We start from the raw sequence: 26,357 nt of genomic DNA on the forward strand, positions 1-26,357 counted from the left end.
AAACATGCCCCATCAAACTTTCAGATGCTGTTTTTCTCCCAGTGTGGAGGAAGAATGATTAGGATTTGTATTGTGATCTCTCGCCCTTGAAATACATAGTCCTTGGTTTCTGTTGTGTTTGAACAATAATAGCAATTATACCACAGGTCGTTTCGAGGAAGCAATCTGATTGGTTGAAACAGCCTTCTAGCCGTGGGTTAAACCAGCACCATTCACCACCTAATCAAAACAAATAATTCAGCTGCTGTTTTCCCAGAGCGCTAGCAAACTCGGTGGCTAGGCTATCTAGTTTCTTGGGACATTTGTGGTCGTAGTGACTACATCTGTCATTAAAAAAATATATTCTTTCAGCGATTTTCTTAGTTTTAAGGGTAACTGTTGTATAATTGCAATATTACACTCGAGGGTGTGGGTTAACGTGATTATTGCCACTTCAGTGATGCTTGCGGAACTCGACTTCGTCTCGTTCCTCACCGCATCCCTGTCGTGGCAATAATCACGTTAACCCACACCCTCTCGTGTAATATTGCTTCATTCAAAACAGTTGTCCTCAAAACCACACCTCCAGTCGCTGTCATAAGAACGGGAGGTGCGCTCATGATCACGGCAGCAGAGCCTATTTGTGCACGGCTGCACGCGCACCTGCAGTCCATCAAGTATAATTTATGCTTCGTCCCGCGATGCTGTTCTCTGTGTGCAACACTGTTGGGCTTTGAAGTATAAATGTCTCCTAGGGAGCACCTCACTAGCCAACTCACAAGAGGAGGTTGAATGGACTGAAACTCCCAAAAACAACAGGTTTGGAGATCTGTTGGGAATTGATTACATTAAACAGTCACCCGTGCGCCCAGCCCCAATGTTTGTAAACAAATAATTGGTCTATATATATATATATATATATATATATATATATATAATGTGTCTGATTTAAGGGATTTAATGTAGGGATTGAAACAAACTGACAATATCCATTTGTTTATTTACTTATTTATTACAAAACAAAACAGAAAAACTGTGCATATAAGATTAAACTACATGTAAATAGAATACCAAAAAAAATAACTTTGTTTGTCCAGGGACAACTCTTATAATGTCAAATACATGGTTTGGAAAGCGCAGTCCACTTCCGGCAAAAAGGTATTTATACAGGTAGGTACGCAATAACATTCTCAGTGTTTCAAGCAAATTAACTGAGGATTTTACTGTGTAGAAAAAACAGGGACAGATGCGTAAAACTGATTAGCGGTAAGAGCGTTTTGCACTAACTATCCTTGCCCCATGGGTCAGAGCCATGTTGATGCAGCTGATGTCAACCTCATAGACCTGGCATGTGATTCCACGTGGTTCCAGCAGAGGGCTCCAGTCAGCTCACCTAACGCAGCAGGCAAATGCAAGGAAAGCTTAAAGGGACACTTCACCCTTTTTGCAAAAAACAAAATTATGTTAATGACGTTTAGAAGATTTCTAACACTTTCCTGGGGGTCTGTATGTGTGTAATATGTGGGTTTTAGATGTTTTAGATTTTAGCAGTGAGCCCAGTGTCTCTGATGTCATCAACACTTCCTTCCTGGACTACAATTCCCATAATGCTTTGGTGTGCTGCTCCTCCTTGTGGATAGGTGGAGGGCTGTCTTACTGAGACAACATGTAGTCCAGGAAGGAAGTGTGCCCAGTGTCCATGACATCAGAGACACTGGGCTCAATGCTAAAATATCTAAAACCACATTGCACAAATAAAAGGAAAGTGTTCTAAATCTTCTAAATGCCATTAACATGGCAGGGTGAAGTTTCCCTTTACGTTGGCACCAATATTTGCCAGTCAAAAAAGAAAAAAGGTACTATAGGAGAGATAGACACCATACAAATAGCCTAAAACCATAGACTTTGGATATTTCATATAAAAATAAGGGAAAATAAGAGCTTATTGGTGTTATTTTAGTTGGCAGCGGTGTAACATTCTTTATATTATAGCCTATGTTTTGCACATTAACTCAGGACGGTTGCCAAACAAAGTCCGGAAAGTTCTTAGTCTGTACATAATTGCATTAGTTTGTATTACTGCTCTGTTCATATCCAAGGTTGTTATCGAAGGTGCACGTTGCCCATTTTCAACCTATCTTCGTATAATTGGTCCGAACTATAATGGTCATTATATACGATGGCATTTCTGTCTACTCACTCTGTATCTCAGAGGGGGGCTGTGGACAGTTCAGAAACATGCCTACAGTGACATAATCGATAGGCAGATTTGGTCGTTTAGTTTATTTTCTTATATTCTTAATTCAAGATCAATGGCTTCTATTGACTTGGAATACACATCAATGCTGTCATTGGTATAGGCAGGTTCCAGGACTGTCCACAGCCCACCAATGAGACACAGGAGTAGGAATTGTGTCTTCTTACAATGACTGAGGACCAATCATTTTCAATAGAGTTGAAAAAGGGGCAAAGTGCTCTTTTAAATCCTTGAGTCACAATATATAGGTGTGTCAGTCACATTCCAAGATACTACTAATGTAAATGTGTCCAAATCGTTTCCCCCCTCACTATAAACCACTTCTGGATTTATGGTTTTGAATAACAAAACAATAATGCCATTTAACACAATGAGCGCCAGGATTTCTTTCAAAATAGGAGCTCGGGGTGCCAGGGAGATATGGCAGCTTTTACTCTGAAAGCCCTATATCTCGTGGATCGGCCCTATTTCTGGACAGTGGTGGAAAGTAAGTACATTTACTTAAGTACAGTTTTGAGGTATTTGTACTTTACTTGAGTATTTCCAATTTCCAGTACTTTTACCACTACATCTCAGAGCCAAAATGTGTTCTTTTACTCCACTATAATTATTTGAAAACTTTAGTTACTAGTTTTTGGAGATTTCAATTTTCATTAGAAAACATACATTAACCTCTTCAACCCTATACATTTAGTCCATTTGAAAATAGAAGATCTACAATGCGACGCATTGTGAGCTTGTAGATCGTCCATTTTCAAAAGATGTTGTACCCATTTTGAAATGTTTTTTTTATGTGAAATGGGACATTCTGCAATATATATTGATGCTGATACTTTTGTACTTTTACTTGAGCACATTTTGAATAAGGGACTTCAAACATCTACATTGCAGCATTCATACTTTTACTTAAGTAAAACGTTTGAGTACTTTTACCACCACTGTTTTTGGAAGATCTTTGAATATAGGGGCTCAAGTGGTTATAGCGCTGTGAAATGAACGCGTTGACATGAGTGGTGCTGAAGTGATGTCTCTCAGGTGGGTGTTGGGTTCAGAATGAGGTTTAAACTTCGGCTTTGTTCTGGGCCAGACTCTCCTCACCGTCTGTCTCTTCCTCAGGCACCTGATCACAAAAAACAAAGCAAAAACGTATTCAAGAACAACTGAAAAGTGTTTGTTTTCAACCAGTGCCACATTTTTTGTCATATCAAGGTCCAATATTTATTTGGCATTTGAACCACGGACCACCATGATGAGATTTAGCCTTGCAGAACTCAAAACTAAATAATATTTTGATGTATAAGATTTTGTCCACAATTCCATGCTGTATTGATGTGGTACACTGGGAGAGATGACAGGCAAATGTTGATCAAAATAACAATTATTTTCCGTTCTCTAATTGTGTAGCCATCTTGCAAATTAATTCAAAAAGATGCTTAACAATTTATTATTTATTGGTAGATCTGCCAAAATAGCATATCTACAAGGTAAACATTTTAGCGGGGGGAAATTAAGTTGAAATGATGTCTGACAGTAGGCCTATAGTAATGTGGAATGAAAGTGTAAATATAAATAAATATAGTGGCCCTCTGAAGTGAGTGTGTAAATAGAGTGGCCCCGAGTGTGTGAAGATAGTGGCCCTCTGGAGTGAGTGTGCAACTTTAGTGGCCCTCTGGAGTGAGTGTGCAACTTTAGTGGCCCTCTGGAGTGAGTGTGGAACTATAGTGGCCCTCTGGAGTGAGTGTGGAACTATAGTGGCCCTCTGGAGTGAGTGTGGAACTATAGTGGCCCTCTGGAGTGAGTGTGGAACTATAGTGGCCCTCTGGAGTGAGTGTGCAACTTTAGTGGCCCTCTGGAGTGAGTGTGGAACTATAGTGGCCCTCTGGAGTGAGTGTGGAACTTTAGTGGCCCTCTGGAGTGAGTGTGGAACTATAGTGGCCCTCTGGAGTGAGTGTGGAACTATAGTGGCCCTCTGGAGTGAGTGTGGAACTATAGTGGCCCTCTGGAGTGAGTGTGGAAATATAGTGGCCCTCTCCATCATCAAAGTTGTCCCTCTCCTAGAGCCATAATGCAGCGGTGGACCCTGGACACGATCCACACGTGATATTTAGAGCGGTGGGATATAGGTCTCACCTCCCAGTAAATAGAGTCGTCGAAGCAGTTCTGGTCTGGAGGCTGACCCCAGAATGGAAGCTTCATTATCAGACCTGGAATGAATGCGGAACACATTTGAGTAGTCATACGAACACTTTTAACTCAAGTGGCAGATACACCATGCTGTCCAGGTGCAGAAGGCCCTTCTGGACGGGTCGGGAACCCCTTTCAGGGTTCTTCCAATCCAATCCACTTTATTTATAAAGCACATTTTACAACTCACAGTTTAAAAAGTGCTGTACAGAAGAATAAAACTAAATTCTTGTTGCTATGTACAGTATATAGCAATTTTTAGAATAAATATTTGATTTTCTTCCCCAGAAAACATAGGTCAGTATTTTAACTTATTTACTAATTAAGTCTCTGTCTCTCGGTCTCTCTCTCGGTCTCTCTCTCGGTCTCTCTCTCTCTCTTTCACACACACACACACACACACACACACACACACACACACACACACACACACACACACACACACTCATCCGCATGTATCCATCGTTTGACAAGGGATGATACGTAGATCTCACCCGTGTTATTTGATAACTTGAACAACTCTGAACTCGCTCTGGACAAGAGAGTTAGCTAAAAAGCCTGAAACTATAACTAGTAACTTTGCGTCCGTCCACCCACCTGTGATTGCGCCCCCGACCAGCGCGAAGCCAAGCGAAGAGGCCAGAGCGGCGGCTTGCATGGCAGCCGAGTCGTTAGGTCTGATGAACAAGAGAACACACGCACGCACGCACGCACGCACGCACGCACGCACGCACGCACGCACGCACGCACGCACGCACGCACACACACACACACACACACACACACACACACACACACACACACACACACGTATTAGCTTGATTATGAAGGCCAAAAAAAAAAAAAAAAAAAGAAGCCCACTACATCAGTGGTTCCCATCCTTAATTTGTGGTTCAGGGCCCACTTGAAAAGCTCTAAAGTATAAATAAGACTGCTTAACATTAGTGGTCACATGGGCCAGTGGGCCACGTGCATTTATTTCCAGAGCCTGTTCCTGATCAATCAATCAATCAATCAATCAATCAATCAATTTGACCCAGCGTAGTGTATGAGTGGAACTGCAGCCGGGTCTGTGCATTTAGCACGAGGAAACCCTGCACAACTAAGGTTTAAAGGGACACTTCACCCTTTTTGCAAAAAAAAAATATGTTAATGACGTTTAGAAGATTTAGAACACTTTCATGGGGGTCTTTATGTGTGTAGCCTAATATATGGTTTTAGATATTTTAGATTGTAGAAGTGAGCCCAGTGTCTCTGATGTCATGGACACTGGGCTCACTTACTTCCTGGACTGCATGTTGTCTCAGTAAGACAGCTAAGACAGCCCCCCCTCTATCCACAAGGAGGAGCAGTGCACCAAAGCATTATGGGAATTGTAGTCCAGGAATTAAGTGAGCCAAGTGTGCATGACATCAGAGACACTGGGCTCACTGCTAAAATCTAAAATATCTAAAACCACAAATTACACAAATAAAGACCCCCAGGAAAGCGTTCTAAATCTTCTAAACGTCATTAACATATATTTGTATGCAAAAAGGGTGGAATGTCCCTCTAACATTGACCGCTCGTCTGCGGTCACAAACAATGTGTCCGTGGGGAAAACGTTATATTTTCTGTTTCACACACCATTATAATGTTCTTATTTAGATCATAACTCGCACTTACTGAATGCCAAGTCTCCAGGTTTTCTTCAGAATCAGTATGACGGAGTCCAACTAGTACTAGTGGTTATGAAATTAAAGAGACACCCTTAACACTGAGAATGTTCAAATGGAACCAAATGGACCATTATGGGTCCATTTGGTTCCATTTGAACACTCTCAGAGTATCACTGTGCAAAAAGCATGGAATACGGATGTGTATATTACTGGAAACTCCCGTTAAACTTTCCAACAAACTCCGGTAAACTGCCGAATTGTACCGTCACACCTGTATATTACCGTATATGACTGTATAGTCATTCAGGGCTATCTATCTGTGTGTTTCTATTCATATTATTGTCCACTTCATTTCGTATATCCGTGGCAAAAATGGAATGTTACAACATGGCGACAAGTACAACATAGCGACGACCCCCTGGCGCTCGTTTGCACTTACGTATAGTTTGCCAACCAAAATAAACGCGGAAGTGTAGAGCGTTCTTCCGGGTGCTTCAAAACGCCACTGAGCGACTCACTGCCATTGAAATGAATAGCGTGGGGGGCGGGGCTCTCTTAGTGTCCTGAATAAAATGTCAGTGTTCTAAAGAGGGAGTGCCACAATTTTTGTATTTGTCCAGTTTTGCATGTGTCTATGAGGTGACAATACTTTATCAGACACCCTGGAGTAATTTTTATGTGCAATGGTGTATTAACTTTGTATTTAGGGTTTCTTCCTGGAGGCTGAACCCAAACGGGCCAATGAAATAAACAGTAATATAGTGATATCACACTATCAGCCCCTCCCCTAACCCCTCCCCCTTTATCATACAACTACAGCTGTGGGTGTGGCTTCAGTTCAGGTGGATCACCACCCATCACCACCCACCAGGCAAACCAGGCATACTTAATGAACTGGTGGGCGTGTCCACATAAAAGCATGATTTTAACAAATACTGTACACTTTTTGGAAAAAAGTTCTTCCTCCTTATATTATAATAATACCTGATGATCATGTTTTAGGGGGGGGGGGGGGGGGGGGAGAAATCATGGCACTCCATCTTTAACAAAATAAACACTGTTGGAGCAAAGACTGTGTGCGGACTTCTTCCTTCACGGTGCGGTGCTCTCTTCTTACCCCTTCTTGCCCATGGCCACAGCCACGATGCCAGCCAGACCTCCCAGGATGCCAGGCATGCCATGCAGATTGTGCACCCCACAGGTGTCCTGAATGCCCAGGTTGGCTGCAAGGATGGGCTGTAAGAGGAGGAGGAGCAGAGACACAAACACATCCTCAACGATCTGGCCCAATATCTTGCACCACCCCTTATCCCTAAACTTATTTGCCATTTTAAAATAGCCGATCTACAAGCGAACAATGTGTCAATGCAGATTGGCTAGTTGAACTCTTTTTTAAATGTTTTAAAATAGTAAAAAATGGCAAATAAGTTTAGGGATAAGGGGTAAGGGGTGGTGCAAGATGTGGCCCCTGGTCTGGTCAGGCAGTAAAATGGTAAATGGTGCATTTATATAGCGCCTTTATCCAAGGCGCTTTACAAAGAGTGTGCATTAATTCACCCATTCACACACTGATGGCGGTGGAAACCATGCAAAGCACCAACCTGCACATCAGGAGCAAGTAGGGGTTCAGAGTCTTGCTCAAGGACACTTCGACACTAACTCTGGGTTACTTTAGTAACCTCAGTTTATTAATCGAATGGAGCGATGAGGATCGCCGATGGGGAGCGCCATCTCGTGGCGTGAACACAGAAGTACATCCATAACCTCACGATCAAATTGATTTGATTTGTCGTGCCTTTTTTACGTGACATTGCGTGGTCTTAGATCCGCCCTCAGGTGATAAGTATCACCTCCACGCTCTGTCACGCCATTCCTAGACAACCAGCTTCTTCTGCCGTTGTTAAGCAAGAAGGGTAGTAAGGGCGATCCTCATCGCTCCATTCGATTAATAAACTGAGGTTACTAAAGTAACCCAGAGTTTATTTAATCTCATTCCGCTTAGAGGATCGCCGATGGGGAATCATACACCCCCCGTATGACTACCACTAGTTGCCAGGAAAAGCACGAGGGGGCCATCGGGCCCCCAGCATTTGTGTCACAGGTTTTCACCTGTGACGGCCAACCCAACCCACCCTTTACCTGGGAGCGACGTCCAAAACGGCATGAGCCATTTCAGACGGCACCACATCCAGGTTATAGTACGCGGCAAACGTCGATGGAGACGACCAACTTGCCGCCGTACAGACATCCTGAATAGGGACACCTTTTGCAAGTGCCCAGGATGCCGACATGCCCCTGGTGGAATGGGCCCTCAGGCCCTCCGGGGGCTCCATGCCTCCAGCTGTATAAGCCAACCGTAAGGCCTCCACAAGCCACTGTGAAAGCCTTACTTTGGTGATGGGTTTCCCCTTGGTCTGGGAATCCCACGCCACAAACAGCTGATCATTCTTCCTGAAGGGGGCAGTCCTGTCCACATAGAACTTCAAGGCCCTAATTGGGCACAGGCAATTCAACCTCCTGTCCTCCATTGAAGAGAACGGAGGTGGGTGGAAAGCCGCCAGATCTACCGGGGCCCCCCCGGAAGGGAAGGTCTTGGGCATGAAAGAGAGATTTGGCCTGAGTGACAGCCTGGAACCATTGCCACTACACCTCATGCAGCTCGGGTTCACTGAGAGGGCATGAATATCACTGGATCGTTTTGCCGTCGTCAAAGCGACCAGCAGAACGGTTTTCAAAGTGAGGACCTTCAAGCTCACCGTGTCCAGTGGTTCAAAAGGATCCCGAGATAGGGCGCCCAGTACCAGTGTCAGGTCCCAGGACGGAACCAGTGACCTGGTCACCGGTCTGGCACGTGCGACGCCCCTCATGAACTGACGGATCAGCAAGTGTTCACTCACTGGTCTGTTATTCATACCTACGTGGTAGGCCGAAATGGCCGCCAGGTTGACTTTAACCGAAGATTTTCCAAGATCCCTATCTAGAAATTCTTGTAGAAAAGTCAAAATGTTCGTCACTGACGCCTGAAAAGGGATAACCCTGACAGGTCTCGATGAACACCAACGTTCAAACACCTTCCAGGCTGTGTTGTAACGCTGTCTAGTCGAAAGAGCTCTAGCACCCAGGATAGTCGAAATGACATTCGCCGGTAAGCCTTCAGCTTCTAGGTTCGACCCTTCACCGGCCAGACCCACAGATCCAGGTCCTGTGGCCGGTGGTGGAATATTTCGTGCCCTGCCTGGGACAGCAGGTCCCTCCACAGAGGGAGCTGCCAAGGTTGGTCGTATAGGAGGGGGAATATCTCTTGTCTCCAAGACCCCCAGGCCGGTGCCACCAAGAGCACCTTCGAGCCCTGAGTCCTCACTCTGGCCAGAACGAGAGGAATCAGGTCTAAGGGAGGGAATGCATACAGTAGACCCCGGGGCCAGCGATGGGCCATCGCGTCTATCCCCTGGGTCGACGAGCCCCTCAGTGAGAAGAAGAGCTGGCACTTCTTGTTCTCCTCTGAGGCGAACAGGTCCACCACCGGCGTCCCGAACTTCTCCCATATTTGTGCTGCCACGCCCTGGTGTAGGGACCAGTCGTGGTAGCGGAGAGGGCCCCTGGATAGCAGGTCTGCGCCTGTGTTCAGGAGCCCTGGGACATGACAAGCTGTAAGGGACAGAAAGCGAGTGTCGCACCAGATCAACAGTCTGTGTGCCAGCGTGTGCAGTCGCAGGGACCTCAGGCCCCCCTGCCTGTTGATATAGCACATCGTCGTGGTGTTGTCGGTACGAACCAGGACGTGATACCCCCGTATGAGCGGTTCGAACTGTCGCAGAGCCAGAAAAACCGCTAGGAGCTCCAGGTAGTTGATGTGGGCGGAACTCAAAGATCCCTCCCACACTCCTCTGGTCGTCCTGCCTTCGTGGGTGGCTCCCCAACCAGTCAGGCTGGCATCTGTGGTGACGACCTTCCTGACCACTGGTAGCCCCAAAGGGACGCCCTCCGTCAGGACCTGTCTGTTTGACCACCACTTCAACGCAAGCGTGCAGGTCCCAGAGACCGTAACTCGTCGTGAGAGGGCCCTGGTGGGCACCTGCAGAGAGCCTATCCATCGCTGGAAAGGTCTCATATGCAGTCTGCCTAACCTGACTAGGGATATGGCCGACGCCATGAGTCCAGACATCCGTAGGCACATTCTGAACGGGAGCTTGCAGCCCTGTTTGAACAGAGCTATACACTGTAGGAAAGCGTCGACCCTTGTCGGACTCAACCGAGCCGTGTAGGAGACCGAATCCAGTGCTATGCCTATGAACTCTATCGACTGAGAGGGCACCATCACGCTTTTCTCGTGATTTATGGTGAAACCCAGGGAGGACATGTGGGACACGATCCACGTCATGTTCCCTAGCGCCTCCTGGGCTGAGTCTGCGGACAAGAGCCAGTCGTCGATATAGCTCGCCACACGGAGACCGCGTCGCCGCAGGGGAGCGAGCGCCGTCTCGGTGCACTTCACGAACACCCTGGGACTCAGGGACATCCCGAAAGGGAGAACCATGTACTCGTACACCCTCCCCCTGAACCCGAACCTCAGGAACTTCCTGTGTGGCGGGTAGATCGGGATGTGGAAATAGGCGTCCTTTAAATCTATTGACGTGAACCAGTCGTTTCGGCGTAGAGAACGCACCAGGGACTTGGCCGTCAACATTCTGAATTTGAAGGTCTTGAGGTAGCGGTTGAGCATTCGGAGGTCCAGAATAGGACGGAGCCCCCCCCCTTTCTTTTTCACCAGGAAGTAGCGGGAGTAGAACCCGCTGCGACTCTGGCTCAGGGGTACCTCTCTGATGGCCTTCTTGTCCAGCAAGGAGAGAATCTCCGAATGGAGAACCTCTCCTGCCTGACCCTGTGCATCGGAGAAGAGGACTTCTCCGAAAGCAGGGGGTCTCATAGCGAACTGGAGCCTGTAGCCTTTCGCTATGGTGCGGAGAACCCAAGGAGACGCTCCACACAGTTCCCACTGTGTCAGGTGCCGCGCAAGGGGGTTCTCCATGGCCAGGGGAGCACGTAGTTGCACGGGAGTGGCTCCTCCTGGTGGACCAGAGAAAATTTTGGCATGACCCGTCTTGCCAGTGGCGTTTAACCCCGCCACTGGGTATTGGTTCCGCCACACTGCTTCGGAGAGCCCTGAGGCTACCCCTAACAGTGGGCTCATATGACCCCGTCCCCCTGCTTCGGAGAGTCCTTGGGCTGCTCCTAACAGAGGGCTCATGTTCCCCCGACATTTGTGTTGTTTTTGTGTTTTTCTTTTTGGCAGTGCCTTTATTGAAAAAAGTGCGCTTGTGCAAACAACAGGTGCGCGAACAACACACGGAGTGCGCCTGGACACAGTCCCACTCACAGTGGTCTGTACCAGGAGCCTCCGACGCTTCCGAGGCGGTTCGAACGCGAGGCCCGAGGCCACTACGTCCGTACCGGGACCCGGAGCGTGAGGGGATTGGGGAGACGTCTGGCCGCATCTCCCCGGGGCCATGGCGGTGTCACTTGCCCTTCTCCTCTCTGCGACCCCTGCCAAAGCCTCTCTTGGAGGCGGGAGGCGCGGCGGTTGTCGTTACGCCTCGGGGGACGCTGGTTGGAGGAGGAGGAGTCAGAGGGTTTGGAAGAACCACGGGATCCAGACTCCTTATCCTGTGGAGGCTTCCACTGGGCGCGACCGCCCTGCCTTCTATAGGAACGCGCGGGCGGCTGCTGCTGCTGCTGGGGCTGGCGTGGTAGGGGTGGGGTAGGGACCGTAACAAAAGCATCAAGGGTCTCGCGACCCTTCTTTTGTCCCTCCCAGGTCAGAGCCAGCTCCTCAAGAGCCCCCTGAAAGAGGCTACCAGGTGTGATAGCCCAATTCAGGAGTTTGGCCTTGATGGCGGCGGGCAGGGCCTGATGACCGAGCCATCTGGTCCTCTCAGAGATGATGGAGGCGGTCAGGGCCCGACCCAGTTGTTCGGCGACGGACCTGTTGAGACCCACCGCCTCGTTATGCAGGCGGCGGATCTCAGCCATGTTCTTAGGTGTAGGGGAATCCCCTACCTCCAACAACAGAGCCGTCATGGAACCCTGGAGCAAGGCGGCGGCGTTGAGATGTTTTGCCGCCGACGCCATGTTGGCATACATCTTGTCATTCGCCTGAGAAGCAGCCTTGTCCTTCTGGTTAGGAAGGGTGGGGTTGTCAGTCAGTGGAGTGACATGGGAGGAATAGGAATAGGAAGGCGGCCACGACACGGTCGACGTTCGGGACGCCATCCAAGCCCACCGCGGCGTTCTCCATCGTGTTGAGGGAAATGCCTCGGCGTGGTGTGGGCAATGGAGTTGTGGGCTTCTCCCACATTTCAGTAATGTGGGCTCTGAAGCCCCTAGCCAGGGGTAGCAGGGGGGGTGGGGAAGGCTTTGCAGACTTCCCTTGGAACCCCTGCCAATCATCCTCCTCTGGAATAGGCGGGGCCTTGGGTTGGCAAGGGCGTTTGCACCTAAGGGCAGCCCGCTTGAAGAGCTCGACGAGGTCAGCCTCGTCCATTGCTAGCGGGGGAGGAGTGCCAGGCCGAGGAGGGGAGTCGGGCGGAGCCATAGCTTGCGCTTGGTCCCCGCCTTGGAACGGCTCGCGGTCCAAAACAGTGGTCTGGTGTTCCCGACGCACGTCTCCGACATCAGTGTCGGTGTCGTCGTCTGGGTAGTCCACATACGACCCCCTGTCGTCCCCTTCGGGATACGGGTCATCGTCGGAGTAGACTTCGTCTACGACTCTGAGGACCTGGGGGGGCTCACGGTAAGGTGGAGAGTCATCCCCTCCCCAGTCGCGGTGGCGTTGCTGCCATCCGGAAGAGGAAGTACCGCGTTCAGGGCTAGGCAGCCTTGCGGCTGCGGTCCCCCCGCCTGTACCGTAGGAGGCAAGTTTATCTCTGCTCCTAGGAGCAGGAATAGGCCTCGTAGGAAGCCGGGCCTCCTCCACATGGTCCCGTTGGTAGGTAGATGCTCGTTCTTGAGCAAGCCTGGGGACCTTCCTTGACGGGGAGGAACAGCCATGGTAGTAGGCTGTGGTTGTAGGAGCATTGGAAGGACCACCATAACCGCGGGACGGCGCGGTGGTACTATCGCGAGACTTCGCGGTGGTAAACTCGCGAGATTTCGCTGCGGTGTCCCGCGGTCTAGTAGCAGCGGCTGTAGCTGTCGGCCTGGCGGAGCTTAAACCCCCGCGGGAGGTCGTAAGCAGCGGCCAGTCGTCCTCCATTGTTTCGGTGAGAGTGGGGCGGAGGTCGAAGGCTTCCCCGGTCCCCACACCGACATCCTCGCGGCGTCCGAAGGAGGCTTCTAGACGGGCGAGGCGGCGCTTCTTTCTCTTCACCGATAGCTCTCTGCAACAGGGACAGAAGCCTGGTGTTTTGATGGCCTGCCTGGCGTGCTCCAGTCCCAGGTAGATGAGGCACCGTGTGTGTGCATCATCGACGGCCAAACGGTTGTTGCAGCCACGTGAAAGGCATGCTCTATCGCGGGGATATAACTCACCTTCCTCGCGGGACGAGTCGCCTCGGTTAGCCATGCCGCTAACGCCGTTGAGAACAGCGGTAGACCGGCGGGAAGGCTAACAACGCCGTCGGAGTAACGGTGGAGAAGTGGCGACAAAGTTTTACAACTTTTCTAAAATAAAAGGTAAGAGACTGAAGTGTTTGGGTGCTTTACAGCACAGAAACACAACAGAAACAAAGAGGAGAGAAAACTAGGCTAGTTAGCGCGCGTTAGCCAGCTAACTATCTAGCTTCTTGTTGTTGCTACCCGTCGCTCGGAGAAGAGTAGTCGGGTGACAAAATGCAAAATTAGGTCTGAGAAGCTCTCAGATACGAGGTTTCTTTAGCGAGGATAAGAGTGAGGAGTCAAGTCACCGAAGCTCTGAAAAATCTCAGTGTACAGGCGCTGGGCCCGTCAAAGGAGATACAAGGTTTTCAATGCTAGTGGTAGGCTTAACAAGGACACTGTGTTCCACGGCAGAAGAAGCGTAGGAATGGCGTGACAGAGCGTGGAGGTGATACTTATCACCTGTGGGCGGATCTAAGACCACGCAATGTCACGTAAAAAAGGCACGACAAATCAAATCAATTTGATCGTGAGGTTATGGATGTACTTCTGTGTTCACGCCACGAGATGGCGCTCCCCATCGGCGATCCTCTAAGCGGAATGAGATTAAATAAACTCTGGGGGAGCCCGGGTTCGAACTGGCAACCTTGCGGTTACCTACCGGCCACTCTACCCCTGATCCACCGCCACCCCTGCAGGCAGTGGTGGAAAGTATCCACCAAGTACATTTACTCAAGTACTGTAGGCTACTTAAGTACAACTTTGAGGTACTTTTACTGGAGTGGTTCCAATTTGCTATACTTTTATACTTCCACTCCACTACATCTCGGAGACGAATTTTGTACTTTTACTCCATTACAATTAGATGAAAACTTAGTTGATATAGTTACTTTGTATATTTAGATTTTTATTAAAAAAAACAAAAAAAAACATTAACAACTTTGTTTTTGTTTATATTCTGAAAATAGCTAATCTACATGCTGATTTGTAACCCGCAGCACGGGTGCAGGTTTGTAACCTGCATGGACTATAACGGGAGATGTCTGACTTAAGGGCAGTTGACTCACAGGGAGGAACTTGAAGGGTTTTAAATGGGTTTAACGTTGACTCACACAGAGGAAGTTGAAGGGTTTTAAATGGGTTTAACGTTGACTCACACAGAGGAACTTGAAGGGTTTTAAATGGGTTTAACGTTGACTCACACAGAGGAACTTGAAGGGTTTTAAATGGGTTTAACGTTGACTCACACAGAGGAACTTGAAGGGTTTTAAATGGGTTTAACGTTGACTCACAGAGAGGAACTTGAGGGGTTTTAAATGGGTTTAACGTTGACTCACACAGAGGAACTTGAGGGGTTTTAAATGGGTTTAACGTTGACTCACACAGAGGAACTTGAAGGGTTTTAAATGGGTTTAACGTTGACTCACTGAGAGGAACTTGAGGGGTTTTAAATGGGTTTAACGTTGACTCACAGAGAGGAACTTGAGGGGTTTTAAATGGGTTTAACGTTGACTCACAGAGAGGAACTTGAGGGGTTTTAACCCATTTTGAGCGGGAACCCCTTTTGGTGGTTACATACATTATGTTATAATTTAGCTATTGAAAAATAGCAGATCTACAAGCTCATAGCGCGCCACTCGGTGGCGCGCTATGAACTTGTAGGCGCTGTGAACTTGTAGGCACTTTGTGCCTCAAATCTTTCAGAAAATTGTCAGGATTTAGAAAACTTTTAATTTCGACGTAAGGCCTGAATGGGTTAAATGGGTTTAACATTGACTCACACAGAGGAACTTGAGGGGTTTTAAATGGGTTTAACGATGACTCACAGAGAGGAACTTGAGGGGTTTTAAATGGGTTTAACGTTGACTCACAGAGAGGAATTTGAAGGGTTTTAAATGGGTTTAACGATGACTCACAGAGAGGAACTTGAGGGGTTTTAAATGGGTTTAACGATGACTCACAGAGAGGAACTTGAGGGGTTTTAAATGGGTTTAACGTTGACTCACAGAGAGGAACTTGAGGGGTTTTAAATGGGTTTAACGTTGACTCACAGAGAGGAACTTGAGGGGTTTTAAATGGGTTTAACGTTGACTCACAGAGAGGAACTTGAAGGGTTTTAAATGGGTTTAACGTTGACTCACAGAGAGGAACTTGAGGGGTTTTAAATGGGTTTAACGTTGACTCACAGAGAGGAACTTGAGGGGTTTTAAATGGGTTTAACGTTGACTCACAGAGAGGAACTTGAGGGGTTTTAAATGGGTTTAACGTTGACTCACAGAGAGGAACTTGAAGCCCAGGGTGGAGACGGCACCGGCCACCAGTCCGATCAGCATGGCTCCGAACGGACCGATGTTCATGTCGGCACAGGTTCCCACGGCCACGCCTCCAGCCAGGGTGGCGTTCTGGATGTGCACCTATACAGGGTACATACACACAAAACAAAACCAAAGAAGAAACTTTTCAGACTCCATCATGGCCCGTAGCCCTTGCCCTAGCCCAGCACTTTATGTAGACTTAGATACTGTAGCATTGTATACAGACTTATAGCATGTTACGTAGACAGCACTAGAATTGCATGTTATGTAGTCATAGCACTTTATAGTACATAGTATAATATAGTATAGTATGTATAGTTCATATAGTTTCGTTATATAGATACTCCACTGTTACGTTCTTAGCTTACGCATGTTTCATGACAACTACTTTTTATGTACATTATGTGATGTATTGCCATGCTTTTTGGTATTGCTTAATGTAAATCGCTCTGGATTAATGCCTAAATTGTAAATTGTAAGAAAAAAATCACACCCGTGTGAACTGAGTGGTGCAAGGTCTTATATAGCCTGATCAGCTGTGGTCTGACGTAATGTCAGTGACCATAGTAACCATGCTCATTTTTTTGGGTCGCACGTACAGGTACACACATACACACATACACGGACACAAACATAGATACAGACAAAGCTGGTTGTTGGAGTGGTTTGCACCACTCAAAAACTCACGTGACCCCAGATTCCACATTATTTTTGAGGGGCGCTATAGCCCCTCCTATATGCCCAGTTTTGTGTGTTTGTGTGTACCCCCGTAGCGATTGATTTGATTGGCTGAGCATCCCATAGCGATGATTTGATTGGCTGATGAGCAAAGTGAACAAAGTGAGGAAACTGTGATCGGTCGGAATGTGATGATGTATGATGATAAGAGCACCCCTCACTTCACACGGGTGTGATTTATTTTATTGTTATATCTAACAATACGTACACAAGAGTATGATTATTTGGTTGTGATTGTGTAACAGGGTTACAAAAAGGTTTGGGAACCGCGTATAGGCCCTATACCTAACCGTACCATGTCTAGTTTCCCCTTGTGCTCCACCAGGCTGGAGATGGCGTAGGCTGAGAGGACGCACGCCGACAGAGATAAGTAGGTGTTGATGACGGCCGTGAGCTGGGCGGCGCCGGGGTCAGCGATGGCAGAGTTGAAGCTGGGCCAGAACATCCACAGGAACACCGTTCCTGGACACAGCAGCGGCGGCGGAGACGTGCAGAGAGTGTTAGAGAGAGGCAAGGGGCTGAAATCCCGTAAGAGGGTGCACTTTTGGATACAAATAGCAGATCTACAAGCTCTCACAGCGTGTCGAGCTGCGACATGTTGTGATCTTGTAGATCGGCTATTTCCGGGGCGCAACCCAGCACTCTTTGGCCTCACTCACACCTAAGACACTGCACTTGTGTCCCGTGTCTTCTGTGTGTCATGGCCGCCTCAATGCATTTCCAATGGGAGTCACATGGTTTCAGGACACAACCTTGTTGCATGGCTGTCTTCAAACCATGTGACTCCCATTGGAAATGCATTGAGGCGGCCATGAGACACAGGACACACAGGACACAAGTGTGTCTTGCGTGTGTCTTAGGTGTGAGTGAGGCCTTTAGCTATACTGGAGATGCGGTGTAACGACATGGATTTCTAAACAAAATGTGTTCAATGCAAAATGCTGCGTTCAAGTTCGGGAGACTTCGGAGAAAAAAAAGCAATTATCCTGAATGCTGCCTTCCGGCGTGGCATGGAAAGGAGAGGAGGGCATTTGCATTTCTTTCACCGTGTAGTAAATGCTGCATTCGTGGTCTATCTATCTATCTAGCTGCAGGACACCTTTTACTCCACCAGGGGTCATAACTGCACTCTGTGCCCACAACAATGGTTTTCAACCTTTAAGATGATACTGGAACAACAACAAGTTATAGTGTAGATTTTGTCGAAAAAATGTCTGTCGACTACCTTTTTTCATTGGCAAAAAATACATTAAAAAATAAATAAAATGATTAAGACTAAGGCTAAATCTATTGACAATATTGTCAACAAATAAAAACTAGACTAAAGTGTTCCGGAGAGACTATAGTGGACAAGAGATCTAAAAGACAAGTCATCTTATGTTTGGTCGCATGCTGAAAAAGGCAGATCTACAAGCTCACAACGCAACGCGCTGTGAGCTTGTAGATCGGCTATTTCCAGCAAGTGTGAAATCAGCCATTATGGCACCGTCAAGGCCCGCCGAAATACATTTTAGTCGACTAAATCTACTGTAGATTTAGTCGACTAAAATCTTATGATATATTATGGTCGACTAACACTAAAGCATTTCCGGTGACTCTGTGACTAAAATATGACAATAACTAAACTAAATGTTACACTGGTAAGTTATACTACGGTACCAGACATGTATAACAATGGCAGACTCTTTTTTTAAATATTTTTCATCCCACGATTTTGCAACCCATTTTTTTCACCCAGTGTCAATTATCTAATGTAATCCTGGTCGCTATACACTCCCTCCGCCAACCTGGGGAGGGCAGCGGACTGACCTCATGCTTCCTTCTATGCATGAGGAGTCCAAGCTGCTTCTTTTCACCTGACAGGGGGGGGGGGAGGTATAGTTTAGCCCATTTAGACCTGAAGTCGATTATAAAAATGTCTTCTAAATCATGACAGTTTTCTGAAATATCTGTTTCTATGTCATTCGTTCTCAAACATTTTCATGTCAAGGACCCCCAAAAATATGTCATTGGCCGCCGACCCCATCTGAAAGATTTGAGTTAAAAACGTTCGCTCTGAAAGATTCAAACATTTGGGCCACATTTTCACGATTTTTCAAAAAATAGCAGACCTACAAGTTCATAGCACTCGGTGCCGCGCTATGAGCTTGTAGATCTGCTATTTTTTCAATAGCTAAAGTATAACATAATGCTTTTAAAACACCAAAAAGGGTTCCCGCCCCAAAATGGGTTAGAGACCATATAGGAACAATGGGCAGTACTCTTACCGATCATGGCGAACAGGTCGGAGTGGTAGACGGAGCCGTCGTTTTCGTGTCCGTCCCTCAGCGCCGGGCGGTAGAGCACGCGCGCCACCGCCAGGCCGAAGTACGCCCCGAAGGCGTGGATGATCATGGACGCTCCCACGTCATTGGCCTAGCAGTCAGAGACACACAGAGGGGGACAAGTGTCCATTTAAATTAAATGTAATGTGTGGACACAGTGCCCCCTAGGGGTAAAGCTGTGTCAGCAGCACCAGCAGTGGTGGAACCAAAGTCAGACATGTTAGGGCGGACCGTACCATGTCTAGTTTCCCACATCCACAGGGTGCATTTCATCCATTTGGACCTGAGGACGATTCTACAAAATGTCTTCTAAATCCTTGACCGTTTTCTGAAAAAACCTATGTTTCTATGTTAGTGGTGCTCAAACATTGTCATGTCAAGAACCCCCAAATATATATGTAATTGGCCGCCGACCCCCATCTGAAAATATGTTGTTCCAGCCAGGGACCCCCCAGAAGCAAAGATATGAGTTAAAAATGCGGCGCATTTTCACGATTTTTCAAAAATAGCAGACCTACAAGCTCGTAGCGCGGCACTCGGAGCCACGCTATGAGCTTGTAGATCTGCTATTTTTTCAATAGCTAACGTATAACGTAATGCTTAAAACACCAAAAGGGGTTCCCGCCCAAGAGCATGCATTCAGTCATTTGGGTGATTTTGACAAAAACAACTCTACAGTAGGGGGACACGCAACATACAGGTCATCAGCACGCGCACCAAGGCCCGCCCCGCTCGATCCTGATTGGATCGTGTTGTGAGCTTGTAGATCGGCTATTTTCAGCAAGTGTAAAATCATCCATTACGACGGCATCAAGGCCTGCCAAAATACATTTTAGTCGACTAAATCAACTGTAGATTTAGTCAACTAAAATCTTATATGGGCACAGTCGGTAGTGCTGTCGCCTCACAGCTAGAAGGTCCTGGGTTCGATTCCCGCTCGGGACGCTGTGGGCGCTGGGGGCGTGTCCTCTCCTCCACGTCATCAGTGCTCATACCGGAGGCGGGGTTTGGCGAAAGGGCCTTTCTGTTTGGAGTTTGCATGTTCTCCCCGTGTCCCCTATAGCAGGGGTTCTCAACGTTTTTGGCCGGGGACCCCCGGAAATGCTTTGGCAACGTCTCGGGACCCCCGCCCCGCCCCCTCCCGACCCCCAATATAAATTGACTGCTACAATAACCTTAAACCATTTTGGGCGGGAACCCCTTTTGGTGTTTTAAGCATTGTTATAATTTAGCTATTGAAAAATAGCAGATCTACAAGCTCACGAGCTTGTAGGTCTGCTATTTTTGAAAAATCGTGAAAATAAAATATATATATTTTTTTTTTTTGAAAATAATTTGGGGACCCCCTAAAATAATTTGGCGACCCCCCGAGGGGTCGCGACCCACGGGTTGAGAACCCCTGCCCTATAGGGTAGGTAACCTCACAAAAACATGCAGTAATCCTGGTCTCTAAACTGCCTCCCCCTGGCCAGCCTGATGGGGTGCCTGATGGAGGGGAAAGGAACTGGTTGGAATAACGTGTTCCTTCCACGCGCTACGTCCAACCAGGGAAACTCCCCCCCCCTGTCAGGTGTAAAGGAGCAACTTGGACTCATGCATGAAGGAAGCATGAGTTCAAGTCCGTTGCTCTCCCCAGGTTGGTGGAGGGTGTGTAGAGCCCAGGATCACATTAGATAATTGAAAAATGAAAAATGAGTTACAAAATCATGGGATAAGAAATACTAAAATCTTATGATATTTAGTCGATTAAAGCTAGACTAACACTAAAACAGGGGCGCCCACACTATTTTGTCTTGAGAGCTACTTTCAAAATGCCCAGCTAAACGAGATACTACGCATTTAAAGTACTAGCCCTTACCCGTTGTGAGATATTGCACCCCCCCCCTGTGGCCGCCGGGGGTACTGCGCCCTGGGTGCGTTTTTAATTCACTAATAAATTCATTATTAATCATTAATGTGTAAAATCCAAAAAAAGGGCTTCGTTAAGACCTCCATAGTATTATGGTCAATGCCTGTGTGAAAAGTGGGAGCGATTGGTGCAGGTGGTGAGGAGATACGGCGGTGTTTCTGACACACACACATTCATTCATTCAGACAGACAATTGACTGAATTATAGTATGATGATGAGGTATAGGGCTACAGGAAATACGTAAGCTGCGACCATGAGACCCGTTTCTGAATTCGTCTATAGGGGGGAAACTCACATGGAGGACTTCGACCACCAGATGTTCGTTGATGGAGAAGATGGAGATCTCCATCAGCGTCATGATGAGCAGCTGGACGGGGCTGGTCTTCCCCAGGACCGCCCCGAAGGAGATGAGCACCGTGGCCGTGCTGAAGTCCGCGTTGATCATCCTGGAAATGACAATATTCACCATTTTGTCAGCCATCTGATTACCAGCTCAGTGGCCTTGTGGTTATAGAGTGTCTGCCCTGAGACTGGGAGGTCGGGGTTCAATCCCCGGCCGCGTTATACCAAATACTCTAAACAATGGGACCCAGAGCCTCCCTGCTTGACACTCAGCATCGAGGGTTGGATTTGGGGGTATAAGTCCCTGCGACATACTGGCGTCATGTCCAGGGGGTGTACTTGTACATCAAGCTGCCTCACGCTACAGAAACAGGACATACTGTAGGCTAGCTCCTGCCCCTGCCCTATGGGCCTCATGGCTCGACACACAGCCTTCTGATTGGTGCCCGACAGACTAACCAGCAGGCTCTTTCTGCCTTGCTCCGCGTTGTTTATGTTGAATTTGCTAAAACATATTTTTTTGGAAAAAACTAAAAACATGATATGCCATGCTGCACCTGTGATGTTCCTTGTTACTGACACTAAGTTTAAAATAAGAATTGAGTGCACAGAATATCAATATACGAAGCAACTGAAACATTTCAGTGGTAGTGGATGGAGAGAAAGGATTTTTGTCCAAACCATGAAACAGCAACCACCCCAGCTAGATGATAGTTTGTAACCAAATGGACCCGTATGGGTCTGTAACTCTGAGAGTGGACACATGGAACCAAACGGACCCTAATGGGTCAGTTTGGTTCCATTTGTACACTCTCAGAGTTAAATTAACATTGATTTTACAATATATTTTGGGGTCCCCCTTTAATTCCATTAAAGGGGATCTGTAGACTAATATGCATGTCAAACTGGGGGGTCCTGGGCTGAGAATCACTGCTAGAGCCGTAAAACATCTTCTCGTATGGGGGGTCCCTGGCATATCTCCTCAAATGGGGGGTCCATGGGCTAATTAGTGTCAATTTGGGGGTCCTTGACATGAAAAGGTTTGGGCACCACTGGTATAGCAGTCCCGCCCCCTTTCATGACGACGCCAGGCCCAGGAAATGAATCCCAATGCATTTTTCCCATAGACATTTCAAAAAGTATTTATTTAAAGACCTTTTAAGCGTCGTACATAGCCAACTCGAGTCGTGACAAATCATGACAACAAACACAATACTTTGGACCAAACAAATAATTACAAAGAAGAAAAACAACAAAAAAAGTGTTGTAACCTGCCATTTTTTCCTACTTTCGAAATTCTTTGTTTGGCCCAAAACATTGTGTTTATTGTCATGATTTGTCACGACAAGAGTTGGCTTTGTCCGCGGCGTAAATGTCTTTAAATAAATACTTTCTGAAAAGGCTATGAGGAAAATGAACGGGGATTTCTTTTCCGGGTCTCTCGAGGGGGCGGGACTGCGACGCTCTATAGATTGCGATCTACCAGTAGTTCACAAAGGCGGTGCAGGTTACAATGTAGAGTAGACCACATCACATACCCCTGAAAATATATATCATTTGAATATAAAACAAACGTTTTTTTGCCATCTGCCACTTGAATAAGGTTGACCATAGCGCCGCTATTCCAAAGCCCTGTTATATACATTTTGAAACTATTCTCAGCAATGGGATAATTCTTTTTTTTGCGGGGGTGGGTAGACTTAGATATCATTTTATGCAGACTTATATAGCATGCTATGTAGACAGCACTAGAATAGCATGCCATGTAGACATAGCACTTTAAAGTATATATGCATAGTTTCATTATATAGATATGTCACTGTTACGTTCTTAGCTTACGCATGTTTCATGATAACTACTTGTTATGTATGCGATGTATTGCCATGCTTTTTGTTCTTGCTTAATGTAAGTCGCTCTGGATTAAGAGCGTCTGCTAAATGCCTAAATTGTAAATTGTGGGTAGATCGTGTTGAACTGGTCATTTTGAAGGTATAGCTCTCTCTCAAAAAGATACCAGGTATTAGCATTAAACTGTCAGACTGTCTAAAACACTGCGAGCGTGCGTGCATAAATATCATTCTGTACATTGCTAATCTTCTAAACATGTATTACATTGCTATCAGCTATGACATACGCTACATACAGTTGGGTGCCACCGATATTGTCCCTTATCATTTGACCCATTTAGGCCTGACCTCAAAATTTAAAAAAAATCCTTCTAAATCCTCCAGTTTTCTGAAATAAATATTTTCACGATTTTTCAAAAATAGCAGACCTACAAGCTTGTAGCGCGCCACTCGGTGGCGCGCTATGAGCTTGTAGATCTGCTATTTTTCAATAGCTAAATTATAACATAATGTTTAAAACATCAAAAGGGGTTCCCGCCCAAAATGGGTTAACTGTCCTTTTGCGCAGATCAAGCAAACCTCAGCAAAAAGAAAAGGACAATATCGATGGCCTCCAACTGTAGCTAATTAGCTATCAATCAAGGCCCGAATAAATTCACAGGGCAGGCTTTATAGGGGCTGCAGCCCAGGGCACCAAACTCAAGGGGGCGCCAAACGCCTGCCCAAAAAACAAAAAACATAAAGGCAGTGGTGTAAAGTAACTAAGTACATTTACTTAAGTACTGTACCTACATACAATACAATTCGATTTTGAGGTATTTTACCAAAAAGAAAGAAGAGATTTTTTTAATACATTTGAACACTTGAAATGAGACATTCTGCATAATGACTACTTTTGTGCTTTAAGTGGCAGCGGTGGCAGCGGTGGCCGAACGGATTGCGGAGCGGTCTTGATACCGGAAGGTCGCCAGTTCGAATCAGCGGTCCGACACGTTAAAATTACCACCGCTGAAGTGCCCTTGAACAAGGCATTGAACCACTATGATGAAATGTTCTATGAGCAGGGCCTGGCTGGAAACAAGTTCTTGAGCTTAGCCCAGATACCCTGGGTAAATATAGTAATCATTTAATTTCATTTCATTTCAAGTCAATTTTGGTGCCAATACAGATGTGAACACTTGTTCCACCACTGCAAAAAGGCTGTACAATTGCAACTAATATTGTGCTGAAATGTACTGTCTTGGGGCCGGCAGGCACGTGCACATCAAAGGAGGCAAAGTTCAGGCCCTGCTTTTTAAGTTTTAAGCCATCTGAAAAAAATATAATAAAAAAACTGCCCTCTCCAGACCATGAACGCAGCATGGTGAAAGACATTTTCCACGCCATAAACCCAAACGCAGCATTCAGGATAATTGCCCTTTTCTCCTGAACTTGAACGCAGCATTTTGCGTTGAAATAATGTTGTCCTGTAGAAATCCATGTTGTACACCTCATCTTCAGTAGCTAAAGAGTCACGCCCCGATAATAGCTGATCTACAAGCTCTCGCCGTAGATACGGTATTATTTTTGTTTTCAACCAAAAGTGCCCTTTTAGGGAATGTCAGCCTCTAACATTCTCAGCTCGGGCCTTCCGGTAATGTCAAGAAAGCTCTTAATGTTTCCAATAAATGCCCTGTGTATAATGACTAAATTGGGAAGAGAAAGAAAGTATACAACCAATGTACGTAGGACTGAGGCCGATTCTAAAAAAACAGTCAGTAGTGCTCAACCTTTTTCATGTCAAGGACCCCCAGAATGATCAGTATTTGGCCGCGGGACCCCCATCTGAAAATATGTTGTCCCAACTTCCAGGGACCCCCCCCCCCCCCAGAAGCAAAGATATGAGTTAAAAACGTTCACTCTGGAAGAATATATTCAAAGATTTGCGCCACATTGTCAGATCCACAAGCTTGTAGATCTGCAATTTTTCAATAGCTAAAGTATAACATAATGCTTAAAACACCAATGTCCTGAATGGGTATAAATATTGTAATGAAAAATGGTGCATTTATATAGCGCCTTTATCCAAGGCGCTTTACATAGATGTGCATTACATTCACCCATGCTCACACACATTTATACACCGATGCCGGCGGAAAACCATGCAAGGCACCGAACAGCACATCAGGAGCAATTAGGGGTTCAGTGTCTTGCTCAAGGACACTTCGACACTAACTCTGGGAGAGCCCGGGTTCGAACTGGCGACTTTGCGGTTACCATCCGGCCACTGAGCCACTGCCACCCCTAAAGGAAAAGGAAGGAAAAGAGAAGAGATATATCGCGGCGCGTCGTGTGTGCGTGTGTGCATGCTTACTTGAAGATGTTGACCTTGATCTTGCCGTCGTCTAGGTGCCAGATGCCCTGCATGAAGAGGCCCCACTGCAGGCCGAAGGCGGCCAGCAGCAGGTTGAGCCCCACGCTGCTGAAGCCGTATCTCTTCAGGAAGGTCATGAGGAAGCCGAAGCCGATGAAGATCATCACGTGCACGTCCTGGAACACTGCGGTGGATGGGGACACGACGAAGGGTAGAGAGAGTCAGTCCTGTAGTTAGTAGACTGGAACTCACCTATATGCTTTTTATGGCATAGGCAGCTCCCGGGAGAAACTATAGGCACAGCTGCTGGACATGAGACTAATTAATTAGAGCGACAGAGAGAGAGAGAGTGTGAGTGTGTGTGTATGTGCGTCAATTTAACAAAGGTGCAGACGATCAGAAATCAGCGTTTGCGCTACCTGAATTGAAGTGGACCCAGACTTGTTTTTCTCCCTGGAAATAAAAACGTCTGGCTTTCCGAGGCTATCGTCCTGTAGTGGTTCCCAAAGTGGGGTCCCGGCGGGGACCCCCAGGGGTCCTTGAGGGAGTTCCAGGGGGGTCCCCAGCTAAATGATAGTTTCGAACCAAATGGACCCCTATTGGGTCTGGAACTCTGAGAGTGCACAAATGTTCCATTTGTACACTCTCAGAGTTAAATTAAACGTGTTGAGAATCACTGCTAGGGCCATAAAAATCTTCTCTTATGGTATGAAAATATAGTGTCAATTTGGGGGTTATTGACATGAAAAAGTTTGGGAACCATCACTGAATACTGGGGACCAGTGTTGATTTTGGCAGCAAATTTTGATTTGAGTTTTAATCATAGTCTCTTGAATATAGTTTTAATTTAGTTTTAA

At 46.8% G+C, this 26,357-nt stretch overlaps 1 protein-coding gene across 1 annotated transcript; it reads right to left on the reverse strand.

The window, feature by feature from the left end:
• Positions 1 to 959: 959 nt before the first annotated feature.
• Positions 960 to 25,676, reverse strand: LOC306940666 (ammonium transporter Rh type A-like). The gene is made up of 9 exons (XM_079525773.1): positions 25,501 to 25,676; positions 21,254 to 21,404; positions 18,992 to 19,139; positions 17,020 to 17,186; positions 15,948 to 16,085; positions 7,196 to 7,314; positions 5,018 to 5,097; positions 4,367 to 4,440; positions 960 to 3,356 (listed from the first exon to the last, which is right to left on the reverse strand). The coding sequence occupies exons 1-9, from the start codon at positions 25,662 to 25,664 to the stop codon at positions 3,297 to 3,299; spliced, it is 1,101 nt and encodes a 366-aa protein (XP_079381899.1). The 5' UTR covers positions 25,665 to 25,676; the 3' UTR covers positions 960 to 3,296.
• Positions 25,677 to 26,357: the final 681 nt, after the last annotated feature.

The sequence above is a fragment of the Electrona antarctica genome (genome assembly GCF_951216825.1).
Source record: "Electrona antarctica genome assembly, chromosome: 17".
Classification (NCBI taxonomy): domain Eukaryota; kingdom Metazoa; phylum Chordata; class Actinopteri; order Myctophiformes; family Myctophidae; genus Electrona; species Electrona antarctica.

Bases quoted from the DNA above. Each gene is read 5' to 3' on its own strand.
- LOC306940666 (XM_079525773.1), bottom strand. From the start codon at position 25,664: ATGATCTTCATCGGCTTCGGCTTCCTCATGACCTTCCTGAAGAGATAC. The intron at 17,187-18,991 runs GTAAGAGTACTG...TGCTGTGTCCAG, and splicing joins CGACCTGTTCGCCATGATCG to GAACGGTGTTCCTGTGGATG. The intron at 5,098-7,195 runs GTAAGAAGAGAG...CTTGTTCATCAG, and splicing joins GTGGCCATGGGCAAGAAGGG to ACCTAACGACTCGGCTGCCA.